This window comes from Vigna unguiculata, chromosome 5, assembly GCF_037176805.1.
Source record: "Vigna unguiculata cultivar grain cowpea cultivar isolate G323 ecotype 2 chromosome 5, ASM3717680v1, whole genome shotgun sequence".
Taxonomy (NCBI): domain Eukaryota; kingdom Viridiplantae; phylum Streptophyta; class Magnoliopsida; order Fabales; family Fabaceae; genus Vigna; species Vigna unguiculata.
In genome coordinates this window covers 49,371,424-49,389,639 of record NC_140796.1, presented here as the reverse complement: position 1 = coordinate 49,389,639, position 18,216 = coordinate 49,371,424, and the positions used below count along the sequence as shown (strand labels likewise).

At 33.0% G+C, this 18,216-nt stretch overlaps 1 protein-coding gene across 2 annotated transcripts; it reads left to right on the top strand.

The window, feature by feature from the left end:
* Nucleotides 1-393: 393 nt before the first annotated feature.
* UBP8 (ubiquitin-specific protease 8) lies at nucleotides 394-17,016 on the top strand. 2 transcript variants are annotated; one of them, XM_028073386.2, is made up of 13 exons: nucleotides 394-629; nucleotides 972-1,223; nucleotides 2,289-2,430; nucleotides 7,196-7,255; nucleotides 7,613-7,705; nucleotides 9,451-9,786; nucleotides 9,937-10,077; nucleotides 10,187-10,357; nucleotides 12,293-12,556; nucleotides 12,680-12,828; nucleotides 13,046-13,576; nucleotides 14,208-14,478; nucleotides 16,320-17,016. In XM_028073386.2, the coding sequence occupies exons 1-13, from the start codon at nucleotides 544-546 to the stop codon at nucleotides 16,440-16,442; spliced, it is 2,619 nt and encodes an 872-aa protein (XP_027929187.1). In that variant the 5' UTR covers nucleotides 394-543; the 3' UTR covers nucleotides 16,443-17,016. The 2 variants fall into 2 exon arrangements, with proteins under 2 accessions (XP_027929187.1, XP_085529905.1); XM_085673779.1 differs by lacking the exons at nucleotides 394-629; nucleotides 2,289-2,430 and having other exon boundaries at nucleotides 1,107-1,223.
* The last annotated feature ends 1,200 nt before the right edge of the window (nucleotides 17,017-18,216 follow it).

Genomic DNA, 18,216 nt, shown 5'->3' with positions numbered 1-18,216 from the left:
CACAGTGACAAACCCATGTTTTTATATATATGACATTTTTAAATGATTTTAAAACTCATTTAAGTGAAGCTACCACAAACTATTATTTTCAAAAAAATTAGTAGAAAATTACTAATTAAACCAAACTAGAAAGATTTTATATGGCAATTTATATTTAAAAAATCTTATAAACCAATGATGTGATTATACTATAGGAATGATGATTACTATAGTATTGTGAAAACGATTTTTTTTCATTTAAATTATAAATGAGTTGATGTTATAAACTTTAATTGGCAAAATTAATAAATATTAATTGTTCGAACATTTTCCGAAAAAAAAAAAAATACGAGGGGCAGTAAATAAGTTAAAAGTTTACGAAAGTAGAATATTTTTTCCCTCCCTATCCTGTAATAGTATTGTCATTTGCATCCTTCTCTTCTCTTCCCTTCCCACAAAGCTCCACTTGTTACTTCTTTCTCTGCAATTCTCTCATTTTTTGCTTTCTCTGGTTCTATACATAATCTGCACAATTTGGAAGCGAATTCTGAATCTCTGTCTGCAATGGACTGTGCCTCGGAAGATAGCTCCGATAACTCTCAGCGACCAGACTCACACAAGGACCAGCGAGTCTATTTCGTTCCTCACAGGTCTCTCCCCTTTCAAGATTCCACTCATTTCTCACTTCAATTCAATTAGCGCCTTATTTAACTTTCCCTAAATCTGTGAGTCCATTTCCTCACTGTGAATCTCTGAAATCCAAAGCAACGGAACTAACAATGCACGTTTAGGGTTGGACCGATCGAGGCGAAGCTGAATTCGATTTTATCGGTCATATGTATTTTTAATGTTTTTCGTGGAATAATCGAACTGGCTAGCTTGTTGATTCTGTTGTGCCTCGTATGGATTTTGCTGTGATCCGAGCTTGTCTGCATTGTTTGATTGAGATTGAATGTGTGAAGAGCGTTGGTGGTTGATTCCGTGTGTTTCAGGTGGTGGAAGGATGCTCAGGATTCAATGCCTGCGGATTCGGATAAGAAGAAGGGAATTGCGTATGCCTCTATTCCTGGTTCGTCCTATGCTGGGCCTATGAAGATTATTAATACCATCTTCAGCTCGGATCTTGCGTTCAGTCTTCGGAGGGAGGAGGATTTGCAGCACATCCGTGAAAATGGCGAAGTTGGTGTATCTGGACGGGATTTTGCTCTGGTATCTGGAGATATGTGGTTGCAGGCACTCAAGTGGTGAGTGAAGATAGATAGGTGGCTTCAATGTATGATGTTTAGGTTAGAATGTGCACTGATGCAACTTTTTTTTCCTACTTCAACCTAGGTTTGGATTTCATAGCTTTTTGAAATTTAGATAGCAGGCGTTGTGCTTTGTATTGTGTGAAATTCTTCTAGCTTTGAACATTTGTGGCACAGCTTTGTGCTGTGTATTTATGCTTAATTGTTTTAACAGTTTTTGCCACTCCCATATTCCACAGTCAAATAATAACGTTGCTTGCTGAACTTAAAGAATTTCAAGTTTGGACATAGTCATCATTGATTTTTCTATTTCTGTTGCAAATGAGTTCTACCTCTTTTTTATGCTTGAGTTTCTTGTATACAAGTCCATTAATTATTTGTGCAAATTTTTCTTTTTCACCGGAAGATGTGCTAGATTTGATGCAAGATAGTTGGAATTTCTGTGAGTGTTTACAAGTTCTTGGGAAGCTGGTTTGCACCTTGCAGAGTGTTGTCATGACCTTTGAACATGTCTAAGCGTACTTTTTATATTAGTTAAGGACTTCTTTTTGAAGGTGCTATTAGTGCCACATGAAGAAAGCTTTGTTTACCAGACTTGTCACTTTTAACGATGGATTTTATGGAGGAGAGCTCTAGTGGTATTTAATCTTGTATCGTAGCTCACCCCATGACTTTTTTATCAAAGTTGCTTTCTTGGTCGTATATGCTAAACAAGTCCCCCTTGATGGGACCATGTTATATATGATACATGTAGCCTAAACTTAAAAGTAACTAGCGTATAAATGATTCATAATTCAATGCATCGATTCATAAATTTTAGTCATATTGCTCCTTTTGTCTTTGTTTTATTGGCATATTTATTTTGTACAGAATTTCAAGTGGTTACTTGCATTGCATGTTCCATGATAAGTAGATCTATAAGGTGCAAGTTTTTGTTTTTAATGTGGATTTGAAATTAAAAATAGTTAATGTTTCATGATGCTACTAATGAAAGTTTTCTGACATCTAGAATATTTAGATTGTCTATATCTGCATCATCACGTGCTTTGATATTTCATGTAGGCATAGTGATTCGAAAAATGTAGTGAAGGATGACAAAGGCTTTTCAGCCACTGACAGTGATATGTCAGATGTATATCCTTTACAACTCAGACTTTCTGTTCAGAGGGAAACAAATTCATTTGGAGTACGAATAAGCAAAAAGGTCTCTTTCTCTCTCTGCTTGGTTTTTTCCCTCTCCAATTTCTTTTATGTTGTGTTGGTATAGTGAAAATGACCATGAAAGGGAAGGAAGACGATAGAAATGAGTGGAAATGAGGGAAGTTGGTCTGTTTGTTACCCTAGAATAGCATAATTTTTTTCAAAAAAAGGTGTTCTTTATACGGGCACTTTATGAAAGTTCATCAAGTTTCTTTTTCTTCTTAAATTTAAATTATGTTGTTTATATCCGTTATTGTCCTTATAATTTTGACTCGCGCTGCTTACATTTGATTATGATTCTTTTGACATACAAGAATGTGTCACCGGTCACCTGAGTGATGTAGAACATTAATCACTAGACCTATACTCGCAAAAATCCATTCCCTCTGTGTTCTGTCTTGCTGCATCACCTCCAAAGCTTTTGCATGATCATTTGGGTCACCTAAGTTTGGCAAAAATTCAAATAACGGTTCCTAGTCTCAAACAAATTTAGGTTTTAGAAGGTGAATCTTATAAACTAGGCAAACATTCACTTAAAACTGTAACTCCTTTTTTCCTAAGCAAATTGAAAAAAAACGTAACTCCTTTTTTTTTTCTACCATTCACTTAAAACTTTGAAGTCCTAGCCCTTTAACATATTTTGTTATATTCATTGATGAATATTTTAGAAGTACTTGTGTATATTTAAATCATATTGGTATGAACTTTTTATCTATCTTCATATATTTCTTTGATGAGATGAAGAACCAATTTGGAAAAATATTTTAAATTCTTAAGTGACAATGACTAAGAATATTTCTCTATTGAACTTTCTTCCTTTGTATCCTCTCAAGGAATTTTGCATCAATCAACGTGTCTTCACATACCAACAAAATGAAGTTGTGAAAAGAAAATTTGACATTTAATTGAAATTGCACACACCTTAATATTTAATGCAAATGTTCCGGTACATCATTGGGGTAATACAATTTTCATTGCTTGTTTTGTAATAAATAGGACACCCTTTTATTCTCTAGAATACATAATTCCTCATTCAATAATTTTTTTTTTTTCAAATGAACATTCTTACATCACGTCTCTCCGCAAAACTTTGGTTGCACATGTTTTGTACATGATGTCTCCCCAAAGTCTACACAAACTTTTTGTAAGAGCTATTAAATGTTTTTTGTTCATTAAGGAGAAAATCTTTTTGATAACTACAATAGGACATTTTAGTTTACTTTAAATGTGTTGTTGGAAGATACTAGATATCTCTTTGTAATTATTACTTTGAAGTTAGAGTTCTCTAGATATAGAGACTGAGGTATTGTTTCATTTAATCAATTCAATAAAATCTTTTCTCTCATACAATTTAATCTCTTTCAAGTTGGTATTAGAGCTCTCGGTTTTGGAGGCTCTTACACATTTCTTCATTGCCGTCTTAGATGTAGTTCCTCTTTTAGGTTGCTTGAAGTGCACCCAACTTGTGTTTCATGACCACTATCTTTGTTCCCCCCCTTTTCCATAGTTGCGGTTCCACTTTTAGATTGCTTGAAGTGCACCCAAGTTGTGTTTCATGACCACTATCTTTGTCCCCCCCTTTTGCATTGCTTTCATTGTCATGGTAGCCTAAAATTATACTGATGATCACACGTATGGATTCACCATCCTTTGATCTATTAACAACTAGAGTTGCGTCACCATTGGAGTAGCCAAGCACTTGCATGTGCAAGTGGGCTTCACGTGCCAGGTGTTTTTGTTGCCACTTGCTTCGCCAAAGTCTCCTTTAGGTGGTAGTTCCAGACCTTCCCTGCTTTGCTCTTTCTTCTTGGGTTGCATGCGTCTCCTTTGAAAAATGCATTGCTCACGACGATGTTTGTGTTTTCTCCTTTAAAATGTTTTTTCAAAGATAAGGAATTTCTTGTGTTTTGGCATGACAACTCGACTATGTAATGCTGCTCTTAAACATTTGCTTGATGATAACTGTCTTAATGGTCAAAATTGTTTCTAGTAGGCTCAATTTATTAGAACAGTACGAGTAGGGTAAACCATATTGAAGTTAAGTCCATATCTTGGGGTAATCCTAATAATTTCTATATTGGGATTATGATGTTTGGCAAATTATTACAAGGTTATGAAGACACATAACTACAAAATTTGGTAGAGATTATATGTTCTACTCCAATGCCCTTAAATTTGGAAAGACCTTGGAACTACTTATTCCATGTGACAAGACATCTCTGCATGTTATGAGTTAGAAAGCAAGATTTTTGCTTCAAGCCATAGAGTGAACAATTTAATATACAAACCAAAACCAGAATCTAGGAGGTTGCTCAATGTAAATCTCCTCTTCCATATCACCATGACGAGAGGTATTTTTATGTCCAATTGGTAAATAGGACATTGACGAATGACAACTATAGCAAGGAAAAGGCGAAGTTGAGGTCATAAACCTAAGTGTATCCGTTAGCTACTAGACAAGGTTTGAGATGATCTACTTCACTAATGGGACCAACCTTAATGACATAGATCCATCTACAATCTAGAGGCTTCTTACCAAGAGGAAGAGTGATAAGCTCCAAAGTATTAGTGTGTTCAAGTGCATGCATTTCATCAATCATGGCTTGTCACCATCCATTTAATGGTATATGTTGATGACATTGTTTTTACGGACAATGACCACCATGACATCTCACAGATGAAACAACACCTTTGTCACTACTTTCAAACCAAAGATCTTGGAAAAATCAAATATTTATTGGGATTGAGGTGACATAATCCAACAACGGTATTGTTAAATCTCAAAGGAAGTATGAATTTGATATTTTGGAGGAAATTGGATTGATGAACTCAAAATCTGTTGACACATCCATGATCCCAATACCAAACACTCCTACTTAATCATAGGGAGCCTCTCTCAGATCCTGATACGTACAAAAGATTAGTTGGAAAGTTGAACTATCTTACTGTTATTAGTCCTGACAATTTCATTGCAATCTGTGTGGTGAGCCTATTTCTTAATTCCTAATGTTATGTCACTAGAATGCAATTAGTCATTCATATATTGAAGTACATTAAAGGATCTTCTGAAAAGGTTTGCTATATGATCACAATAATCACACTAAAGTTATATGTTATTTAGATGTTGATGGGGCAAGCCCTCCTTCTGATAGAAGATCCACCTTCGGATATTATGTCTTCATTGGTGATAACTTGATATCTTGGAAGAAGTAGAATATAAAGTTATGATCTCATCTACTTGTGAACTTATTTGGCTTAATCAATTACTTAAAGAATTGCAAGTTTGGAGATGTCACTAAAATGACACTTATATGTAAGAAGCAGGTTGCTCTTCATATTAGCTATAATCCTGTCTTTCATGAAAAGATCAAACACATTGTGATTGATTGTCATTTTCTTTGAGAAAAGATTCTATTTGGAGACATCAAGACTAAGTTTATTTATTCAAATGATCAATTAGTAGATATTTTTATTAAATCTTTACGGAGATCTATAATTGATTATATTTGTAATAAACTTGGTACATATGATTTAGAGGCACCAGCTTGAGGGAGAGTGTTAGATATTGTTAGATATAATGTCATCTGTATTAATCATGAAATTGGCTTAGCCTATATTTTCTGTATGATTTTTTATTCTAAATACATTATCCTATGTGTATTTTATACTAGGGAATTAATCCTATACCAAGTTTTCAACCCTTTTACACAAACTAGGAGAAGAGGGTGTAGAGGAGATATCCCTTCTAGTCATGCTCCTTGTAATTCTCTTAAGAAACTCCCGTCCATTCTCATTAGGGGCCTTGGGCTCATCATAAAGTTACTCTTAGCGTAACACGACACCTCCATATATATATATATGTATGTATGTAAGTGTACATACAACAATAATTTGATTTAATACAAGTGCTTTTTTAATCAAAATCATGGTTATCAAACCCGTGGATTGACTCGTACACTCATACGAGTCTACAAGTCTAGATAGTAGTAATGAGTTGACTCATTTGTAAACTCGTTTTTGAATAGACTCGGAGTAGACTCAGTTGACTCGTAACAGACTCGCGATTTTGAGAACGAGTCATCGAGTTCGTAGAATCGCTCAAAACGTCAACCAAATTGTCATTCGTTTAAACCCATATGAAAACCCCAAACCCAAATAGAAGAAAGGAGATCTAGAAGCCCAAATCTCAAATCCAATACGCTAAACAAAGAACGAAGCGAAAGAGAGGGTGAAAATGCGTACCTAACCAACTCGAACGTCATTACACCATTGTTTGAATGTGTTCAGCCAATATTTGAATGTCGTTCCGCTGTCTCACATTTTTGTCTCCCTCCACACGCTGTCTCACATGTATTACACACACACCCACACACACACACATATATATATATTTTGTTTTCTTGATTTAATTTGTTTTTTCTGTTTTTCTAGAACAAAAAATTATTTCATTTTTAGTTGATTGGCACTGATTTACAATGTTCGAAAGTGGGATTGCTTCAAATTCTTGTTATCTCAATGTTTGTGCATCTTCATTTCCTAGACCTAGAAGTAAAAATGCTTTAGGACACATGACTTAGGACTGACATTGGATGGAAACATTGGACTAAAATAGACTCTTACGAGTCTACAAAGCTCTCACGAGTCTGCTTAGATTGTCGAGTATGATAACCTTGATCAAAATCATTAAGAAATTGTGATACTTATTTGTTCATTATCTTGTTATTATTCAAATTCTAATTTGTTGTTCCCATTTATTCCCTTCTTTCCAGGACAACGCAGTTGAGCTTTTTAAAAGAGCCTGCAAAATGTTCAGTGTGGATTCAGAGATGGTAATGGCAATTTCCTTTTACATCTATATAATTATGTGTGTGAAGGGAAACACTTACTCTAAGAGTAGGTTTTGTCTAATTCCTCTAATAACTCTTTATACACTCTAAATTCCATTAATCCAACACTTGGATTAAGAGTTGACATTAAATAGATCAAGTTCGATTTCTTTGTAAAATTACATACATGGGTATGTTCAATTCACCTAAAATTCGATATGCATGGTTATGAGGATATCAGATTAACTTTTTGATTTTTTTTTTGAGAAAATGTTATTAAGTGGACCCCCTTCCAATGTTTTACACACAATTGCATTTCTACTCTTGAAATTGACATTGTTGTTACATGTTATTGCACAGTTATGCATTTGGGACTATTCAGGCCAGATAACGTTTCTTATGAATGACAAAAATCAGACCCCAGTTGACTGTCAAAGGCAGTCTGATCAGGAGGTTTGTAGTATTATATGTTGTTTAAAGTTGGTTTGTTTATGCTTTGATGTCCTTGTATGATATTTTCAGAGTTGTAGATAATACTTTGGTCACAAACTATTCCATTTTTCTAGTGTTAGGGATGAGTGTATGTATGTTGTGTGCCATAACTTCTTAGCTACTTGGCATACTTCAAAGATTATGGTTGTTGCATATTAGGACCGTTGGATGCTTTAATGGATATTTTGAACTTTATGGAAAAAATGGCGGCATGTCTAGACTACCACTACACTTAGGGGTGTCAAAGTGAATTCAAACTGATGAGTTAATCTGGCTCATCATGGGTTTGAGTTAGATTAGGTTGGAAAAAATAGTCTTTTCTTTTGTTTTTTAAAATGAGATTCAAATTGAACTCGACTTACTTAACTCACTTGTTGAATGAGTTCGAGCTGAGTTGGAGGTGGATTGACCCAAAACTCACAAACAACAACTTCATTTTTTTATTATAATTACTTTATACTTTTAAATGTTTAGGTTATCACTTTGGTATTTGTTAAGACTAGAATGTTGTTCAGCTGTGCTTGAATGATTTGGATCCTTAATTTATTTGTTTGCTCAATTATATAAGTTAACACGTTTTTCATTTACTATCTTTATAATATCACTTCTTAATTGTGGTTAATATTTGGTGAAATAGGTCAATACCTTGATTGTAGTGCCATAAACAAGTAGGTTGAGTCGATCTACTTTGATTGCATTGTAATAAATATATGAAATAAGTTGGGAGAACAAAACATGCTTAAATGAGTCAATCTTCTTAACCTACCAACTCATGATGAGTCAAATTTCATTACAAAATTTTTGGGTCACAAAAAAGTAGGCCAAGTTGAGTTGACATGTTTTTAGTTCAACTCTTGAGTCATTGGCTCACTTTGTCTCTCATCTACATCAAGTGCACTGTGTTTTATGTTTGGGTCCTTTATTTGTATTTATTATATGACTTTAATAATTTTGGTAAAATGTTATCATGTTTATATGCTTCGGTCAATATCAGGTATTACTATATTGATAGTTTGGGACATGATATCATTATGGCTATACTTTCTGTGCTATTTATTTTGTGTGCGATATAAATTTTTCAGTGTTCAATTATGATTATGCTTATGCAATCAGATATTAGTTTTCAGACACAAGCAGATGTTTAGTGGTCTTGTAAAGAAACAAGCTATTTCCTTTTGAGATTTTTTACACACAAAAATCTTTTCTCCTATATTTTGACAAGTTTTTATATTTAAGAAGATTTTGTCCTCTGAATTTTCTTGCTGAGATTAAACTCTTTTCCCTAGGCCTATTGACGCAAGAATCTTAGGGTTGAATGATTTGGGAAAAAAAGCATAATTTCGTGGAATGTAAAGATAACGATAGCTTCTTCAATAATTTCTCGGAAGTTGTTCCTAAGAAATTGGTTTTTAACCAAGTCCCATTGTATGATACACGTATAGTTGATGTTGTCGAATGGGATAGAGGCTATTATTGTTGTTGTCTTTGCTGAAGATAACTTAAATTTCTGTGGTTGTTTGTTATCATTTACTTTGTCTAGATTGAGTGTCTCCTCATGACTCCTACTAAAAATTTATCTTAAGTGACTTGAACTTCTGAAATATTGGTTGTATGAAATTAGCTTCCATTGAGATAAGGCTATTGTTGTCGTTGTTGATTGGATTTCCTTATGTGCCTTGTTAATATTAACTTTGCCTGATATACAGATTCTTTTGGAGTTGCAAGTTTATGGGTTAACAGACTCAATTAGATGTAAGGATGGGAAAAAAGACGAGATGGCAAATTTTTCTGGCAGTACTTCACTGAAGATGAATGGCTCTATTGACAGTGCGAATTCTGATTGTACGCATGCCAATTCTTTGACCTTCTCTTTAGGCCCCGGTGAAGCTGGTTCCTTGGGATTAACTGGATTACAAAACCTAGGAAACACTTGCTTCATGAACAGTTCCCTCCAATGCTTAGCACATACACCAAAGCTCGTTGATTATTTTCTGGAAGATTATGTTAAAGAAATCAATCATGAAAACCCTTTGGGCATGAATGTATGTAGTAATTGATCTCACACAGCTCATAATAATTTAATATTTTGATATCTAAATGTTTTTTATGTTGCCATTGGTTGGGACATAGAAACTTCAATACCTGTGTTGTATTCTACTATTTTATTTTCTTGATATGTGCTTCTTTGCCAGGGTGAGATAGCTTTGGCGTTTGGAGATTTGCTCAGGAAGTTATGGGCACCTGGAGCAAGCCCTGTGGCACCAAGAGTATTCAAATCAAAACTTGCTAGATTTGCCCCCCAGTTCAGTGGGTTTAATCAGCATGATTCTCAAGTGTGTGCATTTGGCCCTTTCGTTCTCTTTTTTGCTAAAACTTTTGGCTTTAAAAGGTTGGTGTCTCGTGTTCCCTAACATTGTCAACTATATCCATGCGTCTTAATAGGAACTTCTTGCTTTTTTGTTGGATGGTCTTCACGAAGATCTGAATCGTGTTAAATGTAAGCCTTATGTTGAAGTAAAGGATGGAGATGGTCGACCAGATGAAGAGGTTGCTGATGAATATTGGCATAATCATTTGGCTCGCAATGATTCTGTCATCGTTGATGTATGCCAAGTATGTATTCATCTCATTGTATGCAATGTAGAATTAATTACATATACCCACATGTCGTGAAGAACTCAGTTTCGTAATGGTTGTTAAGTAGTTATTTTTAGAAACTTTAATTAGTGATTTACTTGAGCATTTACGAGTGTAATAATAAAAGCAATTAGTTAAAGAGTTCAAACTACTGTTTGAACCAATTAGTTATAACTATAGGAACAGATGTTATGTATGTTTGTTATGCCAAATTCGCAAGTTCTGGAAATTACAGCCTGATCCGTGTCTATAATATTGAAAAGATAATTTTTATGAATTCAGACGTACCATTATTTGGGCAGAAAATCTAATTTCAAAGAACTTCTGTTTTAAACAAATTCCACACGTATTGTGTTAAAGATTATATGATATAATTGAGCTGGTTTGCTGAAAAATAATTCATTTCTTTGTGGGGAAGGGGGCCGGATGTAAATAATGGTTTCATGTGAGATGAAGGAGCCATGAACAATTAACCAGTAGAATTTCCACAGTTGGTTGATAAAGTTAATAGTCAAACAAATTATATTAAGTCTGTTTGGACAAACTTCTCCATAAATACTTTTAGAAGAGAAAAATAAGAACAAAAAATGAAAATAAATTGCCTTATTAAAAAGTGAATTTTAAGTCTTGTTGAAAGTCCCACATGACTAAAGGTAACACCAATTTACAGTGTCTAAGTGGGTGCAAACCTCACCTTACAAGTCAGTTTTGAGATGTTGAGTTAGATTTAAAGTCCACTTTTTAATATGGTATCAGAGTTATGAGTTAGAGTCTATCCTAGCAAAAAAATTTGTTTGGTGAGTCTATTATTCCATATGCTATTAGGTCGCTATCAGACCACCCATTAATGTCTAATTCTTTGCTCGAGATGTGTATGCCTCGACTTGAGAGATGTCTGTTGAGTGGGTATAAACCTCACCTTACAAGACAGTTTTACAAGACAGTTTTGTGAGGTTGAGTTTAGGCTTAAAATCCACTTCTTTACAAGTCTAACTCAACCCTACAAAACTGACTTGTAAAGTGAGGTTTAGGTCCACTTATATAATATAAATTGTCTTTATTTCTAATCGATGTGTTATCTTCAACACACCCATTATGTAGAGGCATCTATGTCTTGAACGTGGAACTAGATATTTGTAGGTAGCACGATGGACGGAACAAATAACAAATTTCATTAGGAAGTGAATTTTAAATCTAGTTTAATTTTACAAAGCTGATATGTAAAGTTAGATTTGCACCTACTTATATCCTGTAAATTGACTTCATCTTTAGTTAACGTGAGATCTTCAACACACTCCTTCACACTAAATTATGGACATTTCAAGTGCGGGATTAGATATATCTAGGTGGTCCAATAGTGAGTGGTATGATAGGCCAAACAAACAACTTTCACTAAGATGGGTTCTAATTTGATATCATATTAAGATGTGAACTTTAATCTTAACTCAACTTTGCAAAACTAACTTATAAAGTGAGGTTTATACTCACTTATATAAGATAAATTCTCTTATTCGATGTGGAATTTTTAACGTAACTAATTTGTAAAAGTTCTCATATTCAACTTTTCTAAATTCTTTTTTTTTAACTTGTGCATAAGCTAATTTTGTCTAATGAAGAAGTTTATTTCATTATTTTGTTCTTATTTTCCTCTCCTAGAAGTGCTTATAGAGAAGTTTGTCCAAATAGACCAGTGGTTCACAATATCAGTTATTGGTGAAGGGGTTTAGAATAATAAGAAATCCTCCTAGATTGAGTGATACCTCTCCTGCCAGTGAGCATGCTATTTTTTTTTTAATTCGTTTGAAGATGAAATTTGGTGTCCTTTTCATGTTCATGAGAGCTATTTTAATATTTTTTTCTTCCTATGGTAACTCTCTTTACCTTACGGATTGCATCTATCATTTTATGCAGGGTCAGTATAAATCAACATTAGTTTGTCCTATTTGTAGGAAGGTCTCTGTGACATTTGATCCGTTCATGTACTTGTCATTACCTCTACCTTCAACAACAATGCGGACAATGACTATAACTGTTGTTAGTGGCAGTGGTGATAAAATGTCTCCATTATCATCATATACTATTTCTGTTCCAAAAAATGGAAGATTCGAAGACCTGACCCGGGCTCTTAGCATTGCATGCTCTTTGGGGACTGATGAGACCTTATTAGTAGCTGAGGTTTATTTTCTTTGATATCTGTTTAACTCATTTGAAGTCACTTCCCCTTCATTTTTGGTTTCTTTGTTGATACAATTTAATCCTGTAGAAAGCTACATGTCTGATGCAATTGCTTTGATACAGGTATACAACAATTGCATTATACGATTTCTTGAAGATCCTACCGATTCATTATCCTTAATAAGAGATGCTGACAAATTAGTTGCTTACCGATTTTATAAAAATAATGCCGACGCCCCTTTGGTTGTTTTCATAAACCAGCAGATGGAGGAGTAAGTCAATATATTTGTTGTAATAAGATTGATTTTTTATCATCATTTTTTTCCTAGTCTCGTAATCACTACAACATGATGCTTGGATTCAGTATGCATTTAACACTCACTGCCACAGACTTGCTCGCATCCATATACTTTTTTTACATGAGCTTCTTTATTGACTCCTGTGACTTCCTTGCCTTAATAAAGTTTCTATTTGATATTATTTTTTCAGGCAGTTTGTCTATGGGAAGCGAACTCTAAATTGGAAGGCCTTTGGAATTCCTGTTGTAGCTAGGCTTTGTAATGTTACAAATGGATCTGATCTCCGCAATTTGTATCTAAAATGGTTCCATCCATTTCAAAATCCAATTGAAGAGGCCTTAGAAAACTGTGCCATGTCTAAGGAAACTGAAGTTGCAGAAATGGAGGTCACAACTCCTAGTGTAGGTTCAAATTTGAATGAGTTAGACACTTCTTCAGATGGAGGAATGGAGTTTTACCATACAGATGAAAAGGGAACTATCAAGAATTCCGAGATACTAATGAATGAGCCTCTGGCAATAAGTGGAGAGTTGAGGCTACTGCACGTGCTTGTGTGTTGGTCAGAAGAACAGATTAAGAAATATGATACACAACTTTGTAGTTCCTTGCCTGAGGTTTTCAAGTCTGGTTTTTTAGCAAAGAGATCTCAGGAGTCAGTTTCTCTATACAAGTGTCTTGAAGCATTCTTACAAGAAGAGCCTCTTGGACCAGAAGACATGTGGTTAGTTAGCCAGTTTTTATTGCCTTAAGAAAGTGTACACTCTTTGATTGGCAAGCATGTTAATCTGTCCAATGTGGAAGATATTTAAAATAGATTACTATGTATTTAAGCTTTTCCTAATAATTTTAGTTCGGGTTTGCATTAGCTCTGCATATTTATTCAGCTCATAACTGCTATAAATTCATCATAACCATCACTAAATTATCCTATTTGCAGGTTATTGTTGGATACTTAGTGCCATTATAGTTCAAACCCTTAATAGTGTCTTATTAAAAGACTGATCAGGGACAGACTCGTTTTGTAATGAATTTGAATTTCTGTTTAAACATTTGTCTGCATCTATCTTAAATCTCATTGTTAATCTTTTCTCCCTGTTTTTCTCCGTCAATTAGTACAAGTTAGAGCAACTGTCAATCTTCCTTATTTTAATCTTATGAACACAGCTAGGAAAATATTTTTGCTAAACTTTTGTTTTCCATCAGAAAATATTGCTGTGCCAATATTTCATACAGCTATTCTGATCTGTGAAGTTCTATACCCGGGTTATCACTTGCAACATACCCATTCTTCTCTTAAATTACTTATCTTCTCGTTTGGCTATTATCTAAGTAGCAGTTTTCTGTAATGTTAGGTACTGTCCTGGCTGTAAAAAACATCGTCAAGCTAGTAAGAAGTTAGATCTTTGGAGACTGCCTAAAATTTTGGTCATTCATCTTAAGAGGTTTCAATACAGTCGGTACTTGAAAAACAAGCTGGAGACATGTGTTGACTTCCCTGTTGATAATCTCGACTTGACAGCTTATATTAGCCACGGGAATGGTGAGTCTTACCATTACACACTTTATGCTGTCAGTAACCATTATGGAAGCATGGGAGGTGGCCACTATACTGCATTTGTCCATGTAAGTGCTGTTTTTTTTAATACTTATTTTCTGTTTTTTAAGCTTATAATTTGGGATATTAGAATTGGTTTTGAAATATTTGAAATGTTTTGAGTTTGAAATATAGAGCACATTATAGTCTCTAAACATTAGAAATGATTTGAGAACTCAGACGGCTCTCTTCATTACTGTCATGATTATGGATTGACTTTTGGACCTCTATCCAGAATAGCTTACCAGTTGTAGATAGAGATGACAATGGCAGGGATGAGTTTCGCTATCTTATATCTATCTTTAGAGAAAAAATTTTCTCCATCCCCATATCCAAGTTCAGTGGTTATTAAATTTTTGTCTCATCTTCATTTCCATCGAGTAACCAGTCTACCTGTTCTTAGTGTTTTAATATTAATTAATTAGTTTTTATAAAATAATACAAAATTATAGTAAAAAGAAAATATTATCACATTCAATATTAAAAGGAGGTTTGTTTATTCAATATCAAATATTTAGAAAATAATTATAATTGTATATATTTCAGTTATATACATTTCAAATTAGAATACCAAATAAAATCTTATGAGAATCAAAATATTTATTAAATTTGAAAACATTATTAAAACTTATTTGTTAAACTTTAAAAATATTTTTAAAATATAAAAGGAAAACAAATATTCAAATTAAAAAATATTTTAAATGTCTATTTACTTTAATTTTTTTAATTCTAATGAAATCTCTTATTTTATACACTAATAAAAGTTATTATACATCACTTGATCAAAATCACAAGAAAAAATATTAAACTAATAATAATAAAATTTTAACATAGATATTTCATCTTTTGAACTTCAATATATGTTAGATGGTGAAAAAGAGATTCATGACAATCACATTAAATTATTATATTATAGCAAATAAAATTTATTTATACAATTATAGGGATAAAATTACACATATGATAATGTGTTAGAAAATAAAAATAATTATATAAAAAATATCAAAATAGTATTCTATATAATAAATATAAACTAACAAATAAAAGTATTAAATAAATGTTCAAATGTGTATCTTAGAAATAATTTGAGACACCATGAAATGAAATCGCACAATAGAACTCAAATGTAAAGGGTATGAAGATGAAAAATACCTTAGACATTTAAGAAAACTTTTCAAATATCAACCTAGTCGATGATTGAGAGATAATGAAAATTGTTCTAGCTAAACAAGAGTTCTTTAGATAAAACAAAAATTAATAATAATAGAATAAAAAAGAAAGATAATTTTTTATATAACTTAGTAAATGAAATGTTTATGCTATTGAACACTTAAATTAAGAGGGTTAAATATTCTCATGTGAAAAAAAAATACAATAAAGAAAAAATATTAAAAAAGTAGTAGAAATATTCAAATGTGAGACAAAAAATATTTAATTAATATACATCATTTGAACATACTTACATTGTGATAAGATTAATATATATATATATATATATAAGGTTATTTAATAGACTACGATTATTTTAATAATTTAAACAGGGACGAAATAGATATGTATATTCCCATCCCATCTCCTACTGAATTGAAAAAGTATGTTATTTCCTATATCCATACTCATACCCATCCATACCCAGTTAATGCGGAGATTTTCGTCAAAACAGGGACGAGTTCTGGTAATACCCATGGAGGTGGGTTTGTTTGTCATCCTTAGTGGTAGATGGTGAAATGTTGATTGGATATGATTGACATCAATATGATCATTATGAAATTTTGGAAGGTTTTTATTATTTGTAAACTGTTTAAAAAAACGCTCTCATTGCAATTGTTAATGTTCATCCGTTTTATCTACTTTTCTGTGTTTCATGTAGAGAGGTGGTGATCAGTGGTATGACTTTGATGATAGCCATGTTAATCCCATCAGCAAGGAGAAGATAAAGTCTTCAGCTGCCTATGTTCTTTTCTACCGAAGAAGTTTTGAAGTATCAACATAATGAGCGTAGCAAATAGTTCGAACAGCTTATTGAAGCTAGATACCATTTATTAACATTATTGCCGCCAGAGTCTTACACGAATACAGCGGGTAAACTTTGGCTCAAAGGTAAGATTATGGCAATGTGGCTGTGGTCAGAGGATTTAGGTGCGGAAATAGTGTCTGCGTGTCAAATTAAGATTATGTACATCCGAGCCTCTTCACACCCCTCAATTGGGATGGACCGCCCCTTTTCTATAGTCTTACAAGTATACCTAACAAGGTAGCATTCTTTTGTTATTTACTCATTTAGAAGTTTTAGACTAACTGGAGTTTCGGTAGGCAAGCAATGGAAACTTTAAAACTTCAGGCAGTACTAAGGAATGAAGACTATAACATAGTAACGTTTAAGAGGAGAGGGACATACCTGAGAGATGAAAGCATAGTGTTTACAGCTGTTTAACCTTGTAAAGAGAATATCTATTTTAAAGAGAGTTAGACCAAATCCTGTGAATTAATTTTAGTCCTACTATTCTTTATTCCTATTTTGCTCTTTTAGTGGAGACTGATTGATTATTCAGGTTTGCCTCAGCAAATTGATGTTCTACTTTCTGTTATATATGGTGACCAGACCGTCGTCTGTCAGAAATTCACATTTGTAACGGTTCTCTTTGAAAGAAATTATTTTTAAGGGGCTTGGTATTTTCTTGCAATAGTTCGAAGTTCTTGACATCATTACATTTGGATAGCACAAGTACAAAGGATAGTTTTTTCGAGTTCACAAAATATATGTTTAAATATTAGCTGTACCTCATTTAAGTGTTTCCCTTAGTAATATGACGGTGGGAACCTCATGTCATGTGTTAGAAGATGATTACTAAGGACATAAAATGGTCGTGGTCTTGGATAAAATAATTCTACAATTCCAGATGGAAAAGATCGCAGAAGAAAATGCAATTGGTAGAAACTAAGTTGTTGCATTTGAGTCTGATATTCAGAAGAAATTAACTACAGTGGATTGGAGTAATCCCGTAATCATGTCTGACAGTTGTTAGTTCTGAGCAGGATGGACCACGCTTCCTTGGATTGTTGTAGTACCATAGTACTTGAGGCAGCCTTACGCATAACCAGGACCACAGGTTTTTCAAATTCTGCTAATTCATCAGCATTTATGTGGTACTTAGTTGTAAACATACTCTACCCTTTAGCAGGACCCTTATTTGCTACACAACTACTTCTCCTTATCCTTGGTAAATATACCATCCAAAAGTTTCACCATCCTTTTAATGTGGTTATTTACATTAATAGAAAGCTTTTGATATTTTTATCTATTTATGTGCATTTGTTGCAGGGTAGTTATTTATGTGCATTTTTAATTATATTGTTGTGATAAAAATGAAGTTGTACACAAGTAATTAAAAGATTTAAGAAAATTTTTTAAATATCATATTAGCCAATTTTTTTAATAAATAATGAAATTATTTTTGCAAAACATGTTATTGAACACTTAAATTGAGAATTAAACATGTTTATGCGAAGAAAATTAAAAATGAGCAAAATATTTAAATGTAACACATAAAAATATTTAATTAACATACATAATTTTAATATAACTATACAAGTTGTGATAAGATTAAAAATATCATAGAATGAATTTTATGACAAACAAAAAATTAGAAGAGAGAAAGAAATATGTTTAGGTAAAAAAAGTTATAAAACTAAAGATTAAGAATTAAAATGAAGTATATGTGATATGAGTAAAAAAGAAATTAAAATATAATATATTTTATTTATCC